A 25,659-nucleotide genomic window follows, 5' to 3' on the forward strand; every position below is an offset into this window, starting at 1 on the left:
TAAAAGATTCATTAAGAGGAATTCAAAAATTACAGCCCCTCTTATCGAGACAAGCTTAAAAAGGAAACCTTCTTTTGGGATGCAATAGTAAACAAGAGCTTTGAAGATCTCAAAAGGATGCTCATTTTAGCCCCTGTTTTGGTTGTCCTGTACTTCTCTAAACCATTTACATGTCAAAAAGAAATTGGAATGGAAAAGGAATTAGGGTGGTTTTATACCAAGATCATGGTGTGATTACTTATGAGAGCCATAAGCTGAATGAGAACAAATGCAAATGCATGTTTATGATCAAGACATGGTTGCTATCTTACATGCCGTCAAGAAGTGACATCATTACCTTTACGTAGAATCACTTTTATTTGTTGGGAAGTGATTATAGAGTGTTGTGGTATTTCCTGTCTTAACCAAATTTATCTCTTAGCAAAGTTGGAAGTTCACCACATTGCGAACTTATGATTTTGAGATCACATACATTGCTGATGCTCTATCTAGAATGTGGGCATGCTCTTTATTGGCCAACTCTAAAGTGCATAAGAATTAGATCATGGATATTCAAAGTGTCACAAATGGTGTAGAAATTACAGTATGGTTCTCATGAAAAATTGCCCCTTTTTAAGCTTCGTAATGGTCTCTTGTACTACAAGGAAAGAGTCTATCTTGTGCCCATAATGATCTCTTGTACTATAAGGGAAGAGTCAATCTTGTGTCCATGTTGGAATACAAGCAAAAGGTGATGAAAGAAATGTATTCATCTCTTATTTCAAGGCATTTGGATCTTTTTAAGACCTATGATAAGATAAGAAAAAGCTTTTATTGGAAAGGGATGTGGAAGGACATACACGCATATATGTCAAAGTGCATGGCTTGTCAACTTAACAAGGATCCAACACATAAGCCAGGGGGGTTTAATTCAACCCTTAGCTATTCCCAAAGGGAAGTGGACTCATATTGCTATGGATTTCATCAGAGGACTTCCTCATACAAAGAAGGGATGGGACAGCTTGTATGTAGCTGTGTGGATAGATTAACAAAGGTGACACATTTCATCCGTTTTAAAAGGTCAAGTATATCGCATCTATGATTACAAAGCAATTTGTGGGGTATGTGTTCAAATTGCATGGTATACCACAACAAATTGTTAGTGATCGAGATATCAAATTCATGAGCTCATTACTCTATTTGAGACCCTGGGAACAAAGTGGACTCCTAGTATCACTAATCATCCTGAGACCGATAGTCAAACGGAGAGAGTGAATAAGTGGGCGGAGACTTATTTGAGACACTATTGCCATGAGACTCAACATGCATGGGATGATTGGTTGGCTCTTGCTGAGTTTGGTTACAATAGTACCCATCATGTGAGTATTGGCATGCCACCATTTAAATCATATATGGATACAAGATCAATGCACCAATGATGGTCATCAAGAAAGAGGGTATTAATACAAATGCAAAAGAAGAAGCAAAAAAGATGCAAGCATTACTTCAACAATGCAAGAGCAATATCAAGAGATCATAAGAAAGGATACAACACTATGAAGATAAGTATAGAAGGCCATTGGAGTTCCAAGAAGGGGATTATGTATTCTTGGGACTCTCCCTAAATTAAGATATAGTTCTCTCAAGGGCAACACTAATACCAAATTGGCTCATCGCTTTTATGGTCCATACAAAGTTTTGAGACAAGAGTTGGAGAGGTTGCATACCAACTATTACTTCCATTGACTACCAAGATAGATGATGTATTCCATGTGTCACAATTGAAGGCCTATGTTAGACTAGAGTTATAATTTTTTTATGAGTTGCCACCAATGGATGAAGAAGGAAGGGTTGAATATGTGCCATAGAGAATAGTGGGCCAGCGAGAAAGAGTGGGCCAGCGAGAAAGAGTGCTTTGCAACAACCATACTGTGGTTGAATATTTGATCAAACGGTGTGGATTACCTCTTGAAGAAACTTCATGGCAACGTAATTCTATGTTGGAAAATTTTGAAGAGCTTTTGGGTGAATATCATGTGTGATATTGATGTCAAATGAAAGCTATTTGCTTGTGCTGAAAATTACTATTATGACAATTTTAGAGACCCCATAAGTGGAAGATTTTAGTTCTCATGCAAGAAATCTTCCATGGAACTTCAATATGGATACGTGGCGCCATTCCGGATTGATTTGAGAACATATAATGTAATTTTTGTATGTGTGAAAGACATCATGCTCTCACGAACAGAATTGGAGAGCTTACATGGCCATGGGAGTTGCATTCCATCTCATGGGTTGAATGTAAACCAATGGGAGGAGATGGTTTGTAATGTGGTTACTCTTTATTTGTATATACTTATATGGGCCGAAGTCCATGGGACATTAATAATGGATATGGACATAGGACTAAGGACCAAGGCCTCAAGGGTAGACACAATAATATAGTGTGTAATGTGGACTCAAGTATAAAAGAAAACTATGAGTCTAATAAGGTACCAATTATTTTACTAATCAAGATTACACATTTTCTAGCTTCTTGCTTCTTGCTTCTTGCAAGCTTCCATGGTATCCTTTTCCCATATGAGATTGCACATGTGTATACTCCATGTTAATGAGTGCAATTTACTTTCTTTTCTTTTTAGCTTTCCCTCTAACATGCATCACACAACTTGGCCACCATACTATAATGGTCTTGTCACCTTCTTACACGAGTTGGGAACCTTCCTCTTACTTTTGAGTTTAGTTCAATACTTTTAGAGGAGTAGTTATAAAGTTTATAAAGAGTGACACTCATCTTTATCTGCCAACACAAAGAGAAAAGGAAAGAATAAAAACCTTTTTTTATTATAATTGTAATAAAAAGGCCCATGTTGAGAAAGAGTGCAAGAAGAAATAAGAAAATGCCAAAACAAGTCTCCATGGTTAAAAATTTTCTTTCGAGTACATAGCCATGATAGAATTTTAATGCCAATTGCACACGTTGCAATGGACAAGATTAGATACACAGCATATGTTGGATCTCTCACAAGGAGATTATTGCCCTCTTTTCCACAGTTAGGTTTTGAGAAGCTACAAGATCTCTTTTACCACTTTGGGTGGACTTTCTACTATGGATTGCCCTATCTCCAATAAAGAAACCAATAAATGTGAAAGAGAACGGCTTACACTCACATTACCATAATTGATATGTGATGCCTTATAGATGTTATTGTTTTATATTAACATGCTTAACAATCCTAAATGTTGTTTTAATTTCATCTCCTTTGTTCTAATTTAATGGAAGCCCAACCTCAAATCAATTTTTGAAAAGATGCATGCACCTTCAAATTCATCAAGGAGATCATCTATTCTTGGAATAGGGTAACGGTTCTTTACCGTACTTGTCTTTCAATGCATTGGCTATTCTACACATTTTTGTATCCTCCCAATTGATTCTCTGATGGTAGTCATTAATCCTCACTAAACACATTTTGGAAGACTTGTACACCACACCCAAGATTCAAACATAGCACCCTCTTATATTGTGACCATTACATGTGACCTATGGTCTTTGATTCTATTTTGTAATCAAGTTGAAAGAGTGAAACAAGCATTCATAATAATCAAAAAAATGTATTTCTTAAGGTTTGTAAATATAAATACCATGGTTTACCTTCTATCTTGCATTGAAATAAACTCACCACAAAAAAATATATTTGAAACTAAGATGAGGCCTTTATTGAACTTGAACATTCAATACAACAAAGTTGTGGACAATTTTTTGAATATCAAAATCTTTGCACCTTCACATTCTATTGTGGCATCCTTCTCACTAGCACTTTAGCCTTTGTGTTGCATGTAAGAGGGAAAAAAGGCCCTTGTAATAGGCACGAATTTGAACTTCATGTGAAGTGACCCAGATTACTAAAATGTAAAAACAAATAAGTTCTTGTCCGGACCCTTTAAACACACCTTGCCTTAATGAATGAAGGTGAGAAAGCCATGTTATACAAGTAGGCTTCTGAAGGCAACCTCAAAGAATATACTAGGACATGGGCAACCTACACTGGGCAAACTGACGCCATGGAAAATTGGAGGGAGGGAGAAATGAAATGAGCTTCGCATAAACAAGCTATGGAGCCTAAGAAAGGTACCTTCTTCTCATGATCCCTTCCCTTTTGAGATCACTTACCCTCTCTTGAAGTGTGTTCTTTCATTTCCTGAAGTCTCTTCTCAAATGTTTACTTTGATCTTGATTGATGTGTTGTTGAGTTTTGTTAAGCTCTTCTTCTCCAACAATGTATAGGTTATCACCATCCCTTATCACACTCATATCCTCAATCTCTGCTGCATCTTCACTCAAAACTTTCACAGGCAAGTACCCAAACTTGTCACCTACAAGAAAATGCAGCAAGAGATCTCATGATATTGATAATATGTTGGCATATGTTTATTTAGAGGTCTTAACGTTTATAAATGTGATTTGAATACTTTTTAGCATGTAGAGTAATTAAATACAATGGTACACATACTTGAAACCTTGATGAGGTCCTCCCAAGAGTCAGGAAGAGGTATGAGCTTGGCAGCTTTATTGATGGATTCTGGGCTTTTGGGATGGTGTTGGTGAATGGTAATTCGCACGGGATATGGCAGTGAAGCTTGGTTCTGAATCTGCTTAAATATGCTAGCATCAAGGCTACTAGTCCTTGGCCGGTCTGTCCTTTTCTCTTTCCTCATTTCCTTGGCTCTTTTCTGGGTTCTGAGCTGAACAGGCTTGGAAGAAGAAATAAAGAGCGTTGGTGGGTTTTGAAGCAGCTGCATAAGATCTTCCTGACCTAGTTGCTTTGCCATATCCATGGGAGTAAGACCATTCTGATTACAAACATCCATCTTTGCCCCATAAGACAAGAGAAGTCTAGCTGCCTGGTTCCAACCTGCGGCAACTGCTTGGTGAAGGGCTGTCATGCCCTCTGAGTTGGCCAAGCTTATGTCTGCTCCATAGTTCATGAGGCTCTGCAAAAGCCTGAGGTCCCCCTTCTCCGCAGCAGCACATAGATAATCTCCTTGTGCTCCTGAGGCCAAAGTTGCCCCGTGCTCCCATAGCAGTCTAGCTACTGCCTCGTGGTGCCCAGATAAAGCTCTCCATAGTGGAACACTCTTCTCCTCATCTGCACCAGTTCAATATAAAGAACTTTAGCTCGATCCATTTTATGCCTGGTTTTTTGTAACCTTTTGGCCTTAAACGGAGAGTTCTTTTATTGGTCTTTATTTTACATGGTGGCATGCTTGATAGTTCCACACCTATACAACTCCCCACCCACATGACAAATAAGACCATCACCAATTGAGGTGCAATGAGCCCATCTTACCGATTCAAGGCTTTCATCCTGTGACCCGTCTAATGGATCGGAAGAGTGTAAGAAAAAAGCAGAATCCTAGATTGCAAGAAGATGAACTGCTGGAGAGAGAGAGAGAGAGAGAGAGAGAGAGAGAGAGAGAGAATGTCGTATCCTCCTCGGGTGGCCAATATGGCCCAGGGGACCTGAAAAATACAATACAAGAAAACAAGAAAAAATCTCCTTATGGAAACAAGAAAATCCACATGGTCCAGGTGGGACCATGTGGATCAAGTGCTGTCTGGTTGGTGCCCTAGTGCTCCATAAGGTGCTTCCAATAGCAGCTATGAAAGTGCCCAAAGCTGTGGGGGTGTGAAAGCTAGCCTGGAGAAGCTGCTGGAGATCGTCACATCCTCGCAGTAGCTCCGTGTACTGGCCTCCTGATGTATACATAGGCAGGACTTATTAGAGTGATGCTCCTCAGTCTCCTCAAATCTGTATCTGGCAAAGGGTGCAAAGTCGAGCACTCTCTGACAGAGCTCCCCAGGCTCCCATCTCAATACCCAGTCGGTGTGATCGGGTATGGAGTCGGGCTTGTACTAGCATGGGAGTGCCGATATGTGGCTGCGTGTGGCCTTGGTCCTGAGTGTATGTAGTACAGTACTTTGGGTGCATGTGTGTGCTATAGTACTCTGGACCATCTCTGGGCTGTCTGCCATCTCTGAAGCAATGCATCTGATAATTGTAGCTGGATCTATGCCCGTTTCATCTCTTTGGATGGGATTTCAAGTGGTTTTTTGACTCCTCAGCTGCCTCACATCCAATACGCATCCAATGGTAAGTTAGTGGTGCGTTGTGACTTTGAAGTTTGAACCTGCTTCCCATGCCATTCATGGCAATTGGCCTTCTGGTATATCTTTTACTTCAGTCACATATTTGTATACCCTCTCTAAAGCTACCAGCTATAGTAGTCTAATACCAGAGAGAGAGAGAGAGAGAGAGAGAGAGACGATTGTTTTGTGGTGCACATGCCTGGAATGTTGGGATCTGCTCCATACTCAAGAAGAAGTCGAGCACATTCTAGAAATCCATTGGCAGCTGCTATATGCTGCAGCCAACTGAAAAGAGGTTGGAAAACCTGCTATTACGTCAAGGCTAACTTTTTTAGGAACAAAAGAGGTGATTTACATGCAATTTAAAACTTACCAAAGGGGTTTGGTGGCTATAATCCAACGTGTTTGGATCCATTCCTTGTGCCAACAGTAGTTCCATGAGCTGACTATCTCCCTTTGATGCGATGAAGCTAAGACTCATTGTTATCCCAGACCCCCCTTTAGCCAACGTGTACTCAAGCTCTGCTGCAATCTTAGAAATGTATCCATTACTAGACTCTTTTAGATGCTGTAAAAAAGTTAAAAGCACTGGTTACCAAAAGCACAATACCATGTATATCAGTTTACCTACCTCTTTATGAAAGTCTAAGGGGCTTTATAAACAGAAACCCTTCCCCTCATGGGTGGAGGATCTCCACCGCCCAATCGCCCACGCTGGGGATCTGCCTGTGAAGGCTAGGCCTAACCCGAGAAATAAAGAAGGTAAGCACTTTGAAGGTGAAAACCTGGAAAAGGTTGTTGCCCACCATTTGCCCGTCAGCAACATTGGCTTGTATGATGTTGATAAAACTGCTCCTATCAATCCTCATCAGTTGTGACAGCTTTCTTGTTCGTGCTGTGAAGGGCTGTGGTTTAAAGCATACTACACCTATTTCGCCGACAACATCCCCAGCTTTTGCAATTTCCACAATCTGAAGAAAGATTTCCCAAATTTTCCAGATTCCCCCAAGGACAGATGTGTAATCAGGGAGTCTAGAGGACTAGGCCATTGCTTGCCAAGCAGCCAATTCCTTCCTATTGGGCCTGTCACCTTCGTGAATAAATCAATGCCTTGGACATCTCCTAAGCCTTCCATATGGCCATGAGAAGACAGAAGTGCCCAAGGTATTAATTTATGCATAAAAATGAAAGGCCCAAAAGTATTCTTAGCCTTGGAAAGAAATTGGCCACTTGACAACCGCTAGCCTAACCCTCTAGACCCCTAATTACATATCCTCCCTTAGGATAATCCCATGAACTTAAGAAATGTAACATCAAATATTTTTGTTCTTGTTTGCTTGAGACACAGAGTAAGGTGAGCCCTCGAAATACTTGAATCTAATAACTGTATAGACTTGTAAATTAGGAAATATAATTTGTCTGAAACTACTTTACCTGCTCGGTTCCGTCCTTGGTCACGAGAAGTTCCTGTAAAAGTAGAAATTTTCAGCAGTGATGCTATTAAGCACCTAACAACCTTACATCACGATAAAATGTGTAATTTACTTGTGACGACCTGACAAACCATACAAGAAAAAAGTCAGGATAGTAGTCAAGGAACCTTGCAGACTTACCACCATCCCCGATACCAATATGTAGAACTCGGTTGGGGCCTCATTGCAAAGTATTAAATCTTCCTTGGGAGGGAAATATTCTGGCTTCATTTCTGTCACCTGCAATGACAACTATGAACATTGAAGAGTTCAATCTTTCAAAACTTATTCATGTACTATGTATGTAGGTAGGTAGGTAAGTAGCTGTGTATGTATATATGTATGTACTGCAAGTAAGGTAGGTATGTTTGTACTGCAAGTAAGGTAGGCATGTATGTTATGCAGTTACATGGATGCATGTCTGTGTGAAATGTATCTTGTCATTGTGTGTGTGTGTGTGTGTGTGTGTGCGTGTGTGTGCGCGCGCAATATGAGTCATAGCTGTCCCACACTGGGACAGCTATGAATGTACGTTAATGAAGCAGTGGTTTCACTTAAAAAAAGTGTGCACACGCAGGGTGTATGCACATATGTATGGTGTGAATATATGTATGTATGAAAGGAACTAATTATTTCAAGCATATATGGTGACACTGGAAAAGCATGTTTCTCCTTTGACGATAAAAACTAGGTGTGCTTACAAGCTGTAGTAGAAAATTGTGAGAGGTTCCATGAAACAAATAGACACACTCCACTATGTCAAAAAACAAACGCCTGGCAATGGTTGAGCGGATGGCCTTTGGTAGTGCAGACATTATTTCGTCATGTTTCAAAATCTCTGTTTTGAACTTGAGCCGGACATGATTTTGCATTTGCTCTTGCAATTCAAGTGGCAGATGGTGCCGCTTTGAAAAGCTGGCCAGAGCTTTGACTGAATCTCTCTGTCAAAAAACATCACAAAGAGTAAGTGTTTCTCATACATTGTTTACTTAATGCTAAAAAGTGCTAGATATGTCCAGTTTTCTTACAAATTTTTTTGTCCGACTGTTCGCATCTACAATGAGGTTGGTCATATTACCAATCAGATATGATGTTAGAGCTAGGTTGAAGAGCATGTACAGGATGTTGAAAGCCATCTCTGTATAGTTTTGTGCATGGAGGTCTCCATAACCAACTGTAGACAACGTTGTTATAGACCAGTATATAGAATAGATGTAACAAATCCATGGCCCTTTGGCTCTATAGTTAGGAAGAGCTGAGCCAATCCACGTTTGTTGTGCTTTTGGGTTACTGACGGCCAGCAAAAAATAAAGGCAGCCTGCACAGTGGACAGCCAATAAAGTGACCTGCATAGAAGGGGAGGAGAAATCTCACGTGATGATGAGAACACTCACAAGACTCTCTCTCTCTCTCTCTCTCGTTGATACAACTTTCTTTCTTTCTTTCTTTCTCAAACCCAGGTAGAGCACAGACGGGCAAACATGCCCAAAGTGCACAAGGCCCGCAAGGTGGGGAAGTGGGCCGCAAGTCATCATCACAAAGCGTCGTCCGAAATAGAGACACGGAACGGAGTCTGTGGAACCATACACCTGGAGTTGGCAGTTTGGAACTGCAATGGGACACTATGGTCGGACATTGGGGGACTTACGGAAGTTTTCATAAAGAGGGACAATATCTTCTTCACAGAGACCCACCAGAGCCCAGAGAGAGGGCTACCACGCATTTCAAGCTATGAGTGGGCATCCGCCAACCGAGAGGAGACACACACGTGGTGGGGTACACGGGTCTGGCAGAGTGGCGGTACTATTCAGGACACATCTACAGCCCATGATCACCATAGTCCGAAAGGATGCAAAGGCGGGTGAGGTTACAGGTCACATTGGAGAGATGTATACACATTGCATTATGTTACTTCTGAAAGCCCAACGGGGCGTGCAGTGACAGACTCAACCACATATCCAAAAGATAATGATAGAGAGACAAAGAGGGGAGAGAGAGAAGGGAATAAAGATCTGCAAAGTACACCACACTGAGCGGGGAATAGGCCCCGCATGTGTGAAAACAGCTTTTTTGTCCAGCCCCAAAAAGGGAATTTATTGGGCTTTTATTGGTTTTATTTAGGATTTTTGTGTCTTTGCTGCTGGCCAACAGCCTTTAGGCTGGCCGACCAACAGTCCCTCACCATATATATAGGTTAGCCTCATCATTCATCATCGTGTACCACTTCTTGACCATATCCGATACTATTTGTTGTTGCTGTTGCTGTTGCTGTTGCTGTTGCTGTTGCTGTTGCTACTGCTGGCGCACACACCACATTGCTTTATCATCATCGCCTGACAGTACAGCACCTCGGCGTTTACTGGCCACACCTTGGGACAGCAGCTCACTCTCTGCTACAAGCCACACTGTGGGACAGCAGCCCTCTCCGCTACATAGATCACATCAGCGTTGCATATCTGATCATGGGACAGCAGCCCTCTCTACTATAGTAGAGCATATCAGGGTTTTATCCTCAGCTCATGGGACAGCCGCCCTCTCTGCTACATAGAGCACTTCAGCGTTTTTCCTCAGCGCACACCATCGAAACAGCAGCCCACTCTCTGCTACAACACAAGACATCATCGTTTTATCATCAATACTCTCTGAGACAGCAGCCCACTCTGCTACATCACACCATCGGGACGGCAGCCCACTCTTTGCTTATCTTCACCATCGACACCACTCGGAACGGCAGCCCTCTCTACTCTTCACCACCCCTCCAGTACACAGCACCCTCATCACCAGAGCCTGCACCCCTTAGGTACGCAGCACCCTTGTCACCAGAGCCTGCACCCTGCAAGTACACAGCACCCTTGTCACCAGAGCTTGCACCACTACACCACTCAAGACGGCAGCCCTCTCTGCTCTTCATCTACCACCTCAAGTACCATAGCACCCTTGTCACCAGAGCCTCCATCACCTCATCTTCCGCTGCCACTACCACCTCGGAGTGCCTTTGCATCCACCGACGTGAGCCTTCGACACCGACCACCTCACGGAGTGCCTTTGCCTCACATCGACACGAGCCTTCGTCATCGACCATGCTTCAGCTCCAACATCATCTTTGCTTCTACACTCGTCTTTCTACTCAGAGTCACCTCACATCAGAGGGCTCTTGTACATATGTTCACTTACCATTATATATAGACTCACTCACCTATTTTATGTTGTGTTGTTTTGCTCTAATCTCTCGTACATCTGGTCCTTTCGACCTTTTGCCCTCACACCGCCCCCTTTCAAGAATTTATTCAGGAACAATCCAAGGGCACGCTGGCCGGGATCAATAAAATCAATGAATACAAAACAAACAGATATGCCGATGTAGGATATCCAAGTCGATGTTGATGTCAAGGCACAAGATCTCTGATGTCGAGCACACTACGGGGATGACCCACAAGTATCTCTCACTGGGCTAGTACCGAATCCAATATCCAAATCCAATGAATCCAAGTCCAATAAATCCAAATCCAAATCCAAGTCCAAATTCTAAATTCTAGTCCAAGTCCAAAGTTCTAGTTCCAATCCAAGTCGAAGTCCAAATCCAAGTCCAAGAATCACTCGCTCATCCCATGAGTAATCTCCACAACTCCTACAACCTTGTCAATGAAGAAAACCATGGAAAAGCTCTTCCTAGCAAGAAAACTGATATAAAAGCTGTTTTAATGGTTTTCGAGCGATAAAAACTTCCAAAAAGCAATTTTTGGAGCAATTTTACGGTTTTTGAAATTTTCTGTCCGCACAACTCTGCATATGTCCGTACGGCTGTACGGATCCGTGCAGATGTACGAGCGTGTGATGACGTGGCACACCCTAGTCAATGGAGGCACTTTGAATCAGCGAGCAACAATGAAAAATTCCATGATTTGGTTCATGATCAAGTAGATGATGATGGAGAAGATAATCTCCACGCTTCAAGGAAGATGGCAATGCGATGAAGAGGTTCTTCTTCAACTTGATGCTCAAGAGAGGCTCATGCTTCTTTTATACTTGGGAAAGCCTTGCTTTTTTGCCAAAAGGTGATGCTTTTGCCTTTTACTTTGCTTTTCGTTTTTTTAATAGTAAAATATTATTCACTCTCTATAATACAATAACTAACCTTTGCCACCCTTTTATAGGCTCCTGGCCGGTCATCGGGCGTCCACACTTGGCCGCCCGCCCGCCCGTTAGTCTATCCCTAACTCAGCTCGCCAATCAACCTACCTAGCTCCAAGCTTCCCCAAGCCTCGAAACTAGTCTTGCGTGCGTGTAGCACACGGTAGATACACACTGTGCACATAACTAACCTTTTTTCCGAGTCATTGCCAGGAGAACTTCCTCCTGAGAGGCCAGAAGATCATGCCATTGATCTAATTCCTGGTAGCACTCCACCGAATAGACCGCCGTACCGTGTTAGTGCAGCCCAACAGGAAGAGATTATGAGTCAGGTGCAGGAGCTTTTGAATAAAGGGTTGATACAGCCTAGCTCATCACCCTTTTGCTCACCTGTACTCTTGGTGCAAAAGAAGGACGGTTCTTGGCGCATGTGTATTGACTACAAGGCGCTGAATAAGAATACCATCAAGAATCGATTACCCATACCAAGGATCGATGACTTTTTGGATCGCTTACCGGGCTCCACAGTCTTTAGTCGCATTGACTTGAAAAGTGGGTATCATCAGATACGAATTAGACCCGAGGATGTGCATAAGACAGCATTCCGAACCACGTTTGGGTTGTATGAGTTTTTGGTTATGCCCTTTGGTTTGACAAATGCACCTGCCACATTTAACAGAATGATGGACAGGATTTTCAGACCTCATAGAGAGTTTGTGGACACATTCTTCGATGATATGATTGTGCATTCACAACCTGAGGAAGAGCATAGAAGGCATTTGGCCATTGTGTTTGCAGAACTCAGAAACCATAGGCTGGTTATTAATGGCAAGAAGAGTGAATTTTTCTTGCAAGAGATACATTTCTTGGGGCATATTGTGTCTAAGCATGGAGTAAGTACGGATCCAACAAAGGTGGAAGCGATTCTTAATTGGCCAGATTTGAGGACCATGCATGATGTATGCAGCTTTCTAGGATTGTGTTCCTATTACAGGCGATACATACGGTACTTTGCTGAAATTGCTTCACCTCTTCATGCCTTGACGAAGAAGGCAACTCCGTTTAGATGGGCTGGTAGGGAAATTACAGCATTCAAAAAGCTCAAAGAAAAGCTTACTTCGGATCCAGTATTGGTATTACCAGACCTCCGAAAGGCTTTTGTTGTCCAGTGTGATGCATGCGGAAGTAGCATTGGTGCAGTTCTCATGCAAGAGGAACATGTGATAGCCTATGAGAGTAGAATATTGCAAGATGCCGAGAAGCATTTACAGGTTTATGAGAAAGAGATGTTGGTTGTAATTCACGCTCTTTCTACATGGAAACACTATTTGCTTGGGGCTGATTTCATTGTGCAGACAGATCATCAGACCTTGCGTTATTTCCTCACGCAGACTAAGCTTTCAGAGAAGCATATGCGTTGGGCAAACTTTTTGTCTATGTTTCACTTCCAGATTGTGCATGTGGAAGGCAAAAAGAATGTAGTGGCAGATGCTTTGTCACGCAAGCCACAGGTCTCTGCCGTTTCACTTATCATCATGAGCTTGATGAAATGAAAGCGCAGTATGCCATGACGAGGACTTTGAAAAGTTGTATGATCAGATGTCTAAGGATCAGCGGCATGAGCACTATACTCTCAGAGATGGATTTTTATTGATGCATGGCAGACTGTGTGTTACCAGGCCATTGCGCCTCAAGGTTATGATTGAAAGTCATGCTCCACCGTATGCAGGTCATAGAGGAATTGACGCCACGGTAAAAGCAATGGAGACTTTCTTTTATTGGCCAACCTTGAGAAGAGATGTTGATGCCTTTGTGAGGCAATGCATCGTATGTCAAAAGGTAAAGTTTGACCGTCAAAAGACACCAGGGTTATTACAGCCTTTACCTATTCCAGATAGACCTTGAGAGAGCATTGCCATGGATTTTATATTTGATCTTCCACGGACACAAACGGGTAATGATGGCATTTGGACTCATATGCAGGTTCAGTAAGCAGGCTCATTTCATTCCCGTGCGTAAGACGATCAAAGTGGATTATATGGTGCAGTTGTTCATGGCGAACATCTTCAAGTATCATGGCTTGTCTACGTCTATCATTAGTGACCGTGATCCACGGATGACGAGTTTGTTCTGGAGAGGGTTGTTTGACAACATGGGTACAACTCTCAAGCATAGTTGTCACGGTATGAAAATACGATACGGTACGGTACGATACCGTACGGGAATATTCGGAACGATATGAAATTTTGGGATACCGTACGATAAAATACGGTTTTTATTTTTTACACTTACAAGCTATGGAGCTTCAAGCTTGAATGTGAGGGAAGGTTGGGAGGGGAGGAGTCTACAGTGCTTGAGAAACCAGTACATGGATATGTGTCTCTCCCGGTTGGATCTCCCGATTGTCTCCAAAAAAGAACCTGGATGGGTAATGCAATACCAAAGGTCTCCCAGTGTAGCGTTTATGACTAAGGGACCATCCTTGCACAAATACGAGGAGTGCATCTAGGGTGATAAGTTTAGGGACTCCTCTCTAGATCAAAATGGCCATGTCCAAATGTTCTCCCTTGTGCATAACTTGAGAATCTAATTGTCTAGCCTACCTATACCAGGGATCCCCAAGTGATGTAGCAAGATTCTCTCATCCTACCAATCAAGTGTACACTACCAGTCTACCTCGCCAGATTTTTTAGGTCTCTCCACAACCCCATATGGAATATTGAGTGGACACGAAAGTTGCGAAGTATTGCGAGCATTTGGGATCTTCGTACAGCAGGGTTTCTATTTTTTTTTAGCATTTGGAATTTTTTTTTCAAGGAAAAAAAAATTTTGGAGGGGGGGGGGGGGGGAAAACCTAACTCGTACCGTACGAATTCGTACGGTATCGTACCGTACGACTCGTACGTACGAACAGGTTCGTACGCGTACGAGAAACAACTATGCTCTCAAGTTTTCATCGTCATTTCATCCACAAACAGATGGTCAGTCGGAAGAGGCTAACTCGACAGTGTTGGATCTTCTTAAATGTTATGTGTCAGAGCACAAGCAACAATGGGAAAAGTATCTTCCTTTGGTGGAGTTTGCATATAACAACACTGTACATACCTCGACAGGCAAGGCGCCTTTTGAGATTGGGAAAGGAGGGAAGAAGGTACCACCCATTTTGCATACAAAGGATAAGATCTTTGAGGCTGATCAGTATGTGGAGAATATGGATGAAGCTCATCGGAGGGTTAAGTTGACACTCCAAAAAACTCAGCAGAAGCAAAAGAAAGCCGCAGACCGTCACAGACGTGCTTTAGAGTTTGCATTGGGAGATTGGGTTCTTTTGCGCTTTGAAAAGGCTAGACTCAAGAAGATGAAGGGTAAAGAGCGCTTATTCCCTAAGTTGAGCATGCATTATTATGGGCCTTTTCAGGTATTAGAAAAGATTGGTGAGGTAGCCTATCGCTTGAAGCTACCAGATCACTGGAGGATTCACAATGCTTTTCACGTGAGTCTTCTTAGACCTTTCCGTGGGGATGTGCCTGAGGATGTATCAGATGAGGCTCAGCCGGAAGTTGAGGAACTTGATGAGGTTCTGATTCCAGAGCAGATACTGGCACATAAAGAAAGGAAGGTACGAGGTAACGTTTCCCGTCGCTATCTTGTGAAGTTCAAGAACTATTCACCGATGGATGCGAAGTGGATGGAGGAAGGTGACTTAACAGATTCACCTCAGGTTTTGCAGCTTTATCTCAATGCCTTTGAGTTAGAGCCGACTCTTGTTGTGGCTCATTCGGGTTCAACAGAGCATGGGTCTGGAGCATTACCTGATGCTCAAGAGGGGGGTAGTACCTCCACTCCCTTGATACAGACAGGCTCAGATGACATCTAGAGGTCGCTTGGTGCAGTTTTTATCTCACCCGAAGGTACTGATGGCTGACAGTACATCTGTTTATGGGACTTCTATGATATATGTGTACTAGTCACATGGGATTTTGTGGATATGTATGGTTCACAGTGGTATACAACTTGGACTATTACTACGCCATTGGTTTGCAGTGAATGTTGATACATGTGCATGGTTTAGAGAGATTAAGACGCTGATCTTGCCATATTGTATATTTCACTTTGGATATTTTGCTGTATCACCATAATGCAATCGAGGACGCTTGCCATTTTTCAAGAGGGGGGTATGTCATGGCCCTGTGAAAATGGAACAGCACAAGTGTGGGCATGGTGGTTGCTGAGTCAAAATATTGAATGGTTCACATGGGGGGTGCCCGGACAGAGTTAATGATGTGTGGACATCCCTAGGTGTGAAGAGGGGAACTAGAACATTAATGTTTTAATGTTTTATTGAAGGTTGCCCCTAGGCCTTAGTGGCCCCTAGGGAACTTTAATATTTATTAAAGTTGGGGCCCTAGGATTATTATGGAGAGGGGGCAACTCCACTTTTGGAGTGCATGCCTCTCTCTCCTCTCTCTCTCTTGCTTTTTGGGAGACAAGCGTGTATTCTCAAGCGTGGAAGAGAAAGGAGAAGAAGTCGACTGCTGAATTCTGTGCTGCTGCTGTTTTCCTCTGCAAATCCAGTCGTACAGTTTTACGTGTGCAGTCCGTACAGCACTGTACGACTGCAAGTACAGTACGGCTGCTGTACTTTGCTGCAGATTTCTCTGTTGGTGCAGGCGGTGCTGAGTTGCTGAGCAGGCAGAGGAGCTGCAGGTTCTGACAGAAGCCGTACAGCAGGTACAGCCGTACGACTGCTGTCTGGTGGCTGTACTGCAGGTACAGAGCTGTACAGCAGGTACAGTCGGGTACAACTGGGAGCGGGCGCATCAGTTCATTCAGGCGACAGCAGAACTGGCCGTACAGTTCTGTACGGACAGATTCTGACACTTGTGCAGAGGCTGTACGAATTGATGCAGTACAGATTTTCAGGTCTGCACAGTTGGGTATTACACTGAAGTGGATGCTGAGAGGAAGGTACAGACAGGTACTCCCACACGTGTGATGCAAAGCTGTTGAAACAAGTGTGCAAGTACAGACTGGTACAATTACTTCCTCAGGTGCAGATCCACGAGCTGACTTTGGTAAGCTCCGCATCTGTTCATCTCTCTCTCTTTCTATTGCCTTATGTCTGTTGCAGATTTGATCTATCTGGCTCCTTGTGAGAGGAGTATGGCAGATTGAAAAGGGTGGAGACAGAGGTTGAACAGTGAATGTATGTATGAGCTGAGATGTTGAATCATGTGCTTGAGATATGCCAGATGTATGCTCATGGCTGCCCTGCTTAATGGTCTTGGCTGATCAGAGGGAGGCACAATGTGTTGCTTTGAGACACAGATCTGTGTGTGTGAATCCTCTGTGCTAAGAGGTATTGGGGGCTGTCAGATTGGACATACAGGTGTAATCTCTTGGCTGATTTTTGTTGTACTCGGCCTTTCATACTTTTGAAATTGAATAAAGAAATACCGCAAGGGGCGCCAAGCTTTGGGGCCAACAGGTCTCGCTTTGTTTTCAGATTTGGGCACTCTAGCTCCAATCTGTTTTGTTTTCATATCTAGACTACAAGTGGAAGGGTGACTGCTAGTCCACCGCACTCTGGTTTCTATCAGAGACCGGTTTCAACCTGACTCATAATCTCTTCCTGTTGGGCTGCACTAACACGGTACGGCGGTCTATTCGGTGGAGTACTACCAGGAATTAGATCAATGGCATGATCTTCTGGCCTCTCAGGAGGAAGTTCTCCTGGCAATGACTCGGAAAAACAATCTTGAAACCTACATAAGAAATCAGTCCTGTCCTTATCTAACATAGACAAATTAGACTTAGACTCATCATCTTGTGCATCCTTTACCTAAATCAAGTACGCGGAAAGATGCTTTTTCATTACTGATGAAATCGCCGAAGCGGATACAATAGGAACAGATTCCCCTTTGAGTTTTACATCCAGTACATGTTCTTTCCCTCTATGAGTCAGAGTGATTTTCCTATTGTAGGTGTCCACCACCGCATGTACTCTGTGGCACCATGGCATCCCCAACAAAACATCACAGCCATCAAGTGGCATGATGAAGAACTCTTCGCTGTCCACATAACCCTGCAAATGAAGCCTGAGCTTCCCAATGATAGGAGTAACGGGTTCTGCATACCCTGGACAAGCCATATTAGCCTCATGTAACGGCCCCATCTCCTCTGCACAAATCCCCAATCGGCCAACCAAATCTGGTGAAATGAAGTTGGCTCTAGCACGTGTCAAAGAATATCAAGGCATTCTGATCTCTTACTTTGCCCCATGCCCTGCACAACTCTGACTCTTCACTACCTGGCTGTTCTCCCACAAGATCAGGAACTAACCCTGCAGAAGGCTTTGGTTTCTTTGACTTGGGATCTCCTTTATTGTCAGAGTCCTTTTGGGACTTTCTCTTGGGACAATTGAATGACATATGCCCCTCTTCTGTACAGTAAAAACATTTCCGAGCATCTCTCAAAGCCTGTCTTTCCTCAGAAGTCCTCTTGGGCATTGGCAACTTCTTATACTTCGTCTCTGAAGACCCTTTAGCATCAGGAGAAGCATGCCCAGATTTTTCAGCTTTCTTGCTCAAGTTCTTACTACCTTTAAACCCAGATGATCCTCCAATGAGTAACGCATTAGCTGTCATAGCATTTTCAATCATCTGTGACATGTTCGTTACTCTTGTCTTGATACAATAATCTCGCACCTCTTTGGGCAGCCCACAACAATACTTCTCTACCTGCTCAAACCAAGGCACTGCACGGTAAGAAGTCACTGGGAGTAAAGCTTCCAAAAACTTCTTGTTATAATCTTCCAAATTTTCACATCTTGAAGCATCCAACTTGTGCCATGCGGTCATAACATCCACCTCAAATGTAGATGTGAGCCATACACAAGAGAAGACCTGTTTAAACTGTACCCAAGTAGTGGGTGCTATGCCCTGCAAAAGAAGAGTAGACCACCGCTCCAAAGCATTGCCCTTGAGAAAAGTGGCAGCTTTCCTCACCTTAGAGAACTCTGTGTAATTCCCACCGAAAAAAGCAGCATCAAACTGCTGTAAAAAGGTGAGTGCTTTAAGTTTATCTTTGGCCCCACTGAATGTATCAAACTTCACTGCAGCTCCCCCTTCCTTGTAATCCTTCGCCTTTCCCATAGGCGTTAGATTATCATATGGAAGTGGCTTTGCAAGATTACTGCCCCCAACATTCATGCCCATCATTGGGTCAACATTACCCATTCCCACACCTGGCATACCATACATTCCAGCCATGTTTCCAAACATTCCATTATGCATACCTGGCTGCATGCCACCATACATATTGCCTTGCATTCCAGGTTGCATGCCTCCAAACATATTTCCTTGCATACCGGACTGCATACCACCATACATATTCCCCTGCATACCAGGCTGAAAATTAGCTCCAAAAGGCCCTGGCATACCCATGCCTCCCTGAGGATAACCCCCAGTCATAGATTGGAACACCGAGCCACCACCAAAATAACCTGGATGCATATTCTGCTGAGGAATTGATGGCTGTCCAAAGAAGGAACTCTGTGAGTTTGCTCCATAAGCATGCTGCATGTTCGGAAACTGGCCAAAAGATGGATCCTGTGGAATGGCACTACTATGACCCTGAGGAAGATTCTTAGAACGAACCTCCTCCTTCTTTTTCTCGGGCTCTGTACGGGATCTCATAAATTCAGCAAATCTCTCACTTTGTGTGAGCTGCATAAATACATCCATAACACCAGCCAAACGATCTTTAAACCGAGCATCATCATCCTCTTTACCAAGTACATCTTCTGGCTGTGTTACATCCTCATATTGCTCAACATCTGCAGCCTGTTCTCCTGCATGAATATCCTCAGATACATCTCTCTCAGGAGAGGTCTCTTGCTCTTCCTCTTCATGATAGAAGAACTCATCCTCTGTATCAGACATGTTTGCTGAATTTTTCAGTGATGGCTTTCTTCGAGGCAACCACGAGCTCACCCCCTTCAGAAAGTTGATGATTGGTCCCGGCAACGTAACCTTGAAACCGGCCTCTGGTAGAAACCAAAGTGCGGTGGACTAGCAGTCACCCTTCCACTTGTAGTCTAGATATGAAAACAAAATAGATTGGAGCTAGAGTGCCCAAATCTGGAAACAAAGCGACACCTGTTGGCCCCAAAGCTTGGCGCCCCTTGCAGTATTTCTTTATTCAATTTCAAAAGTATGTAAGGCTAAGTACAACAAAATCAGCCAAGAGAGTACACCTGTATGTCCAATCTGACAGTCCACAATACCTCTTAGCACAGAGGATTCTCACACTCAGATCTGTCTCTCAAAGCAACACTCTGTGCCTCCCTCTGATCAGCCAAGACCATTTAGCAGGGCAGCCATGAGCATACATCTGGCATATCTCATGCACATGATTCAACTTCTCAGCACAAACATACATGCACTGTTCAATCTCTGTCTCCACCCTTTTCAATCTGCCATACCCCTCCTCTCACAAGGAGCCAGATAGCTCAAATCTGCAACAGACATAAAGCAACGGAAAGAGAGATAGATGAACAAACTCAGAGCTTACCAAAATCAGCTCGTGGATCTGCACCGGAGGAAGTAGCGATACCAATCTGTACTTGCAGACACTTGTTTCAACAACCCTGCTTCACACGTGTGAGTGTACTTGTCTGTACCTTCCTCTCTGCATCCACTTCAGTGCTGTACCCGAATGTATAGACCTGAAAATCTGTATTGTAGCAGTCCGTACTGCCTCTGCACACGTGTCAGAATCTGTCCGTACAGAACTGTACGGCCAGTTTTGCTGTCGCCTGAGGGTACTGGTGCGCCTGCTCCTGCTGTACCCGACTATACCTGCTGTACAGTCAGTCTACGCCGCCTGTACCAGGTCTGTCCAGCACCTTTCCAACACCTGCTCTGATCGTACAGTGTACTTGCAATAGTACAAGACTGTACTTGCAATCGTACCAACCTGTACTGCTTGAATACTGCAACTGCAGCCGCCTGTTGCAGTCTGTACTTGTTCCCCAACCGCCGCCTTTGCCTGCAGCAGTACCTGCTGTCGTACAAGGCTGTACGGATGCTGTACGGCCTGTTCCAGTACACAGAAAATCAGCAGCAAGGCTTCTCTGCAGCAGTCGACTAGTTTTCCTCTTGCTCTCCACGCTTCCTCATGCACGATTGCTACACGCCTTTCAAAAAGGAAGAGAGAGAATAAAGAGAGAGAGGCATGCACTCCAAAAGTGGAGTTGCCCCCTCCCCATATTAATCCTAGGGCCCCAACTTTAATAGTTATTAAAGTTCCCTAGGGGCCACTAAGGCCTAGGGGCAACCTTCAATAAAACATTAAAATATTAATGTTCTAGTTCCCCCCTTCACACCTAGGGATGTCCACACATCATTAACTCTGTCCGGGCACCCCCCATGTGAATCATTCAATATTTTGACTCAGCAACCACCATGCCCACACTTGTGCTGTTCCATTTTCACAGGGCCATGACACTAGGATCATCTATTGATCACATGTACTATCAGATGTTTTCATTTTAATTTTTCTTTCAGTTTTCCATGGCTCAGTATATCCATGGTACCATTGTATTACTTTTGGTCTCATAGGCCCTTGGGTTCTTCCGTAGACGTTAATATAACTCTCTCTCTCTCTCTCTCTCTCTCTCTCTCTCTCTCTCTATATATATATATATATATATATATATATATATATATATATATAGATATAGATATAGATATATATATATTGAAAACCGGGTGCCCATATGATACTTTGTCCACTCTCCATAAGTGAGTATGAATCCCTTTAGAAACCAGGCTGCCCAAGTACAAACTTGTCCAACCCTTTTATAAATGTGTCCATGATGTGAACACCATCAAATGTCCTTTAGATAGCCTGTGTTCACATTTGTGTTTCAACTAAATCACAAGGAGTTGGCTGGAGTTATTTTCACTTGCGGTGATAGGGGAGAGCGGTTTCAAATTTCTCGCTCAGTACGGCAGGGTTGCCCTTTAGCCCCATTATTATATATCATAGTTGCAGAGGCCATAAGCATCTTCCTCCGCTTCACTGCTGGTATTTCTAGATTGAGGTTGCCTCTTCGTAGTCAAGAGGAGCTGGTTGACTCTGAGTTAGCTCATGACACAGCCATGTTTTTGGAGGCCTCACGCATATGCTTATGTTCCTTCCGGGTAGCACTGGAAGAGTTTTGTTTGGCAGCAAGGGCACTCATTAATTGGCACAAATCTGTTGGTTTTTGGATTAGTGACTCACCGAGAGTTGCTTGGGATGCAAAGCTTGGTTTTACTTGGATCACTAAAGGATGCACTGCTAGATATTTGGGATGCCAGGTTGGGGTTGATATGAAAAAAAAACAAACAAACAAACAATTCCATCTTTTTGGCCACTGTCATGTTCTAGGCGCCATGTCTAGGTTCTTGGCACCATATCCAAGTTCTAGGGTGCGTGGTTCTTGTAATAGATAAATCCATATGAAACCTAGAAAATGTCCACAATGGTGACATCAGGAGGAAGGCCCCAATGCTCGTACTGCTTAAATACTCCTTGGTAATGTGAATATTCAGGGGGGTCAAGCCAATTCCAGCCCCAATGTGGCGTCTTGTGCAAAATCTCTTTACACTATTGTGGATGCGGTTTATGGATGCATTAGTATTGAGTTTCGATGTGTTAATAGAATAAGTGGTGTGTGAAAACCCCCTGCTTTGGTGACACTTTCTGCTGTCTAAATCTGGCTCCATCTGTTCCCTGTCATTTGCCTCAAGGACTTAGACCCTTCAAAGGCATACATCTGAACTACAGACTCCTTAGTCCAACTCATCTTTGGCACAAGAGCACTTGAACAGAGAGCTATTATGCACCCTTTCAAGTTCTCCTCACATCTCTGTCCTTTCATCACAAAATGGCAAACACTCTCATATTTCTCCAATAGTATTACACATGCATACATGCTTGGGGCAATGCAGGCACAGGTTACAGCTCGTTTAGCCAAGGTTTACCAGAACTGTGGGCTGTGTCGAAGCTCGATTTGGCATACTCCCCTTCACTTTGTAAAATAATTCCTATGATATACTTTACAAAAGATCTCATTTGATAAATGCAGTTGTCAAAAGAGAGATTATTCATCATTTTTCTTATACAATGTTATTGGAAAGTTTGGCTCTGGTACTTACACATAGGAGCCTTAAACAACGTATCCAGAAATAGCTGAACCGGATGTCTTTCTCGAGTCTGCAGTAGCATTGGTTTCTCTATCAATTTCTTATGATCATCTTGACTATAATTAGAAAATAGAGATAGAGATAGAGCGGGCCACCTAGCAAACAGGGCACTGACTCTTCGTAATCTTAAGAGACGCAGCATGTTGAGTGAACTGTATGTTAAACCTGAATCATGCTTCCTTGACAATGCAAGGGCTTGTATGGGTACAGTCGCAGCCAGATCAAGCATGAACCATGTCCTTAAATACCTGCCACAATCAAATCAAAGAACTGGTTGGACACTTGGACAGAATTTCAATGATTCAGCTGCAACGGTAGGTGTGGAAAATGCCAATGCATAGTGCCTTGATAGAACGTTGTGAGAAACTTAGTGTTGGCAATTTTAGCATTTGATCCCTCATTAAGGTAAAATCATAGTAATGGAGCTAATCCTTACCTGCAAGCAATTTCTGAATGGTTCACCACAAGGAGGTGGCTCTCGGTGTCCAGATAGGCCACAAAAAATGTCATAATGATGTCAATCGCAAAAAAGAAATTGACTATGTAATCAGCCATGAGATACGGCCAGTGAGGCGTCTCTACAAAGCCAAGCTCAAATGGAGACATCCATGCTGTATAGATCACCAACACTACTAGAAAGTTCTCCCATCCCCTGCACGTGTTATCAGAAAAAGAAACATAATCTTTGATCGGATAAGGTTCCACATTACGGTTAGCTAAGTTTCCTGATTGGGGTTTTGTGATCAAGGCTCATTAGGATTTACTAAGATTGTTTACGCATGAGAGCTTTTTGAGTTTCCTGAATACCGATTAGGGGTTTCTGGGTTTTCTGATTACTCGTGAGGGATCTCTCGGTTTTCTGGTTAGTGTTAAGACTAGGGTTTTCTGACTATAATTAAGGTTCATTATGTTTTACTGACCTGTAGCGAGAGCCGCTGGGCAGGATGATGTGCTTCTGGACGCGTGCAAAGCTAGTGCTGCGGATGCCCAGGATGGGAAGCAGGCCGCTAGAGAAGCTTTCGCGCGGGTAGGAAGCGGAAGACGAAGAGCCGTACACGTGCCTAGCGCCTGCCTTCGCACACTGCACCAATCGCCCCACACAACGCACCGCAAGCTCCTTTAACATTTCTCCAACCCACTGTCTTTAGACAGTGCCTCTGTGTGTGTGTGTGTGTGTGTCTGAGAGAGAGAGAGAGAGAGAGAGAGAGAGGCGATTTATGCAAATGAGCTGAGCACGCCCGCACGTATCACCACCTCATGCGATTCCGCCTTCCCTTCCCGGAGGCAGAATTTGAAATTAATCGAGAAACAGCGTTAAATCAATTTAACCAGGGTTCCTAGGTGGCAAAACTGTCTGAATCATGTTTAATTTAAATTTAGTAATAAATCTTCCTGTTTGGTTTTAACATTTGCGGACGTACAATTCACGCGTATCTTCATAAACCTTAGTTCATTTTTTACCTTCACTAAAAATAGCACATTGGTGTTTATGGGACTGACTCTCGGGGCGCTAAGTGCACACCATAGCACAAGAGTTGTGGCCATAGGGCTAGGCTTGCAGCCTGCTACTCAATAGTGTGCCATAGAGAGGGGAGAAGGCAGACCATGCAGTGGGGGGTAAAGAGAGCTTTCACGAAGTCTAAGACATGTGTCCCTTTTGTTATTATTAACCACTGTATAATAACCTGGATAATTTTTAGTATGGCATGTGTGGAGGGAAAATTATATGGAATAGACAGATCTAAGAAGTCCTCTCTATCATCAAATATGGTGGAGTTTGGAGTACTCTATACCAAGATCTACAGTTAAGTGCTACTAGATGAAGGGGGTAAGAATATATAGTTGTATCAAAGACATATATATTTGCTTGGAATATAGAATTATAATAGTGGGAACACCATACCTCTCTGTATATCACCTAGGGTTAGATCCTCGGTAATGTCAATGTTATATTGAAGGAGAGAGAGTGTTAGTGAAGAAAAGAATAGGGATAGAGTTTGTAGAGGGGCCCTAGGAGTTATCGATAAGGTAACAAGTGTGGTGTGTTGAAATTATGGTGGCCGAGATGGGGTACAATGGTATGGTGCCAAATTATGGGCACAATGTTTATGTTTATGTGGCCTTGCATGAAGGTCAAATGCAAATGTATGTGGGTCAAATGTAAATGTATGTTGGATAAATTAAGGGCATAATGTTTATGTTTATGTGGGCTTGCATGAAGGTCAAATGCAAATGTATGTGGGGTAAATGTAAATGGCCAATGGCAATGTGAATGGGCCAAAGGCAAAGCATAGAAGAGTGCATGGGACCACAATGAATGAGACTTATGCTATGGCAAGAATCATGTGGAGATGCAATGCATGTGAGCACCCAAAAGTCAATGAGCAATTATGAAAGCGTGGACAATGTGTGGTGCAACATGTGTAAACCAAAAAATATTTGGCTATAAAATAAGGGTCATGTTGTATGATTTTGCATGAGAAGCTTATGATAATGTTATTATGACAGAAAGCAGCAGACCTCAAGAAGCGTGCGGAACATAAAGTACAAGCGCAAGAGAAAAACACAGGATTAGTTCAAATCCATCATGAATTGCAAGTTTGGAATATAAATTTTGTTTTCCCAAGGTTTTGGCAAAATCAATTAAGACTAGAAAAACATACATAAATCTATA

At 43.1% G+C, this 25,659-nt stretch overlaps 1 protein-coding gene across 6 annotated transcripts; it reads right to left on the reverse strand.

Moving 5' to 3' along the window:
* Positions 1-3,673: 3,673 nt before the first annotated feature.
* On the reverse strand, positions 3,674-24,270 carry LOC147624647 (potassium channel KAT3-like). Of its 6 annotated transcripts, none has more exons than XM_086819668.1 (13): positions 23,906-24,270; positions 23,422-23,637; positions 23,081-23,233; positions 22,938-22,995; positions 8,628-8,945; positions 8,301-8,540; positions 7,741-7,839; positions 7,562-7,594; positions 6,913-7,098; positions 6,501-6,695; positions 6,327-6,402; positions 4,491-5,126; positions 3,674-4,353 (listed from the first exon to the last, which is right to left on the reverse strand). In XM_086819668.1, the coding sequence occupies exons 1-13, from the start codon at positions 24,109-24,111 to the stop codon at positions 4,172-4,174; spliced, it is 2,598 nt and encodes an 865-aa protein (XP_086675794.1). In that variant the 5' UTR covers positions 24,112-24,270; the 3' UTR covers positions 3,674-4,171. The 6 variants fall into 6 exon arrangements, with proteins under 6 accessions (XP_086675794.1, XP_086675795.1, XP_086675799.1 ...); XM_086819669.1 differs by having other exon boundaries at positions 6,934-7,098; positions 23,906-24,269; XM_086819673.1 differs by having other exon boundaries at positions 8,628-8,917; positions 23,906-24,265.
* Positions 24,271-25,659: the final 1,389 nt, after the last annotated feature.

The sequence above is a fragment of the Cibotium barometz genome, chromosome 25, assembly GCF_041138505.1.
Source record: "Cibotium barometz isolate CiBa-2024 chromosome 25, ASM4113850v1, whole genome shotgun sequence".
NCBI lineage: Eukaryota > Viridiplantae > Streptophyta > Polypodiopsida > Cyatheales > Cibotiaceae > Cibotium > Cibotium barometz.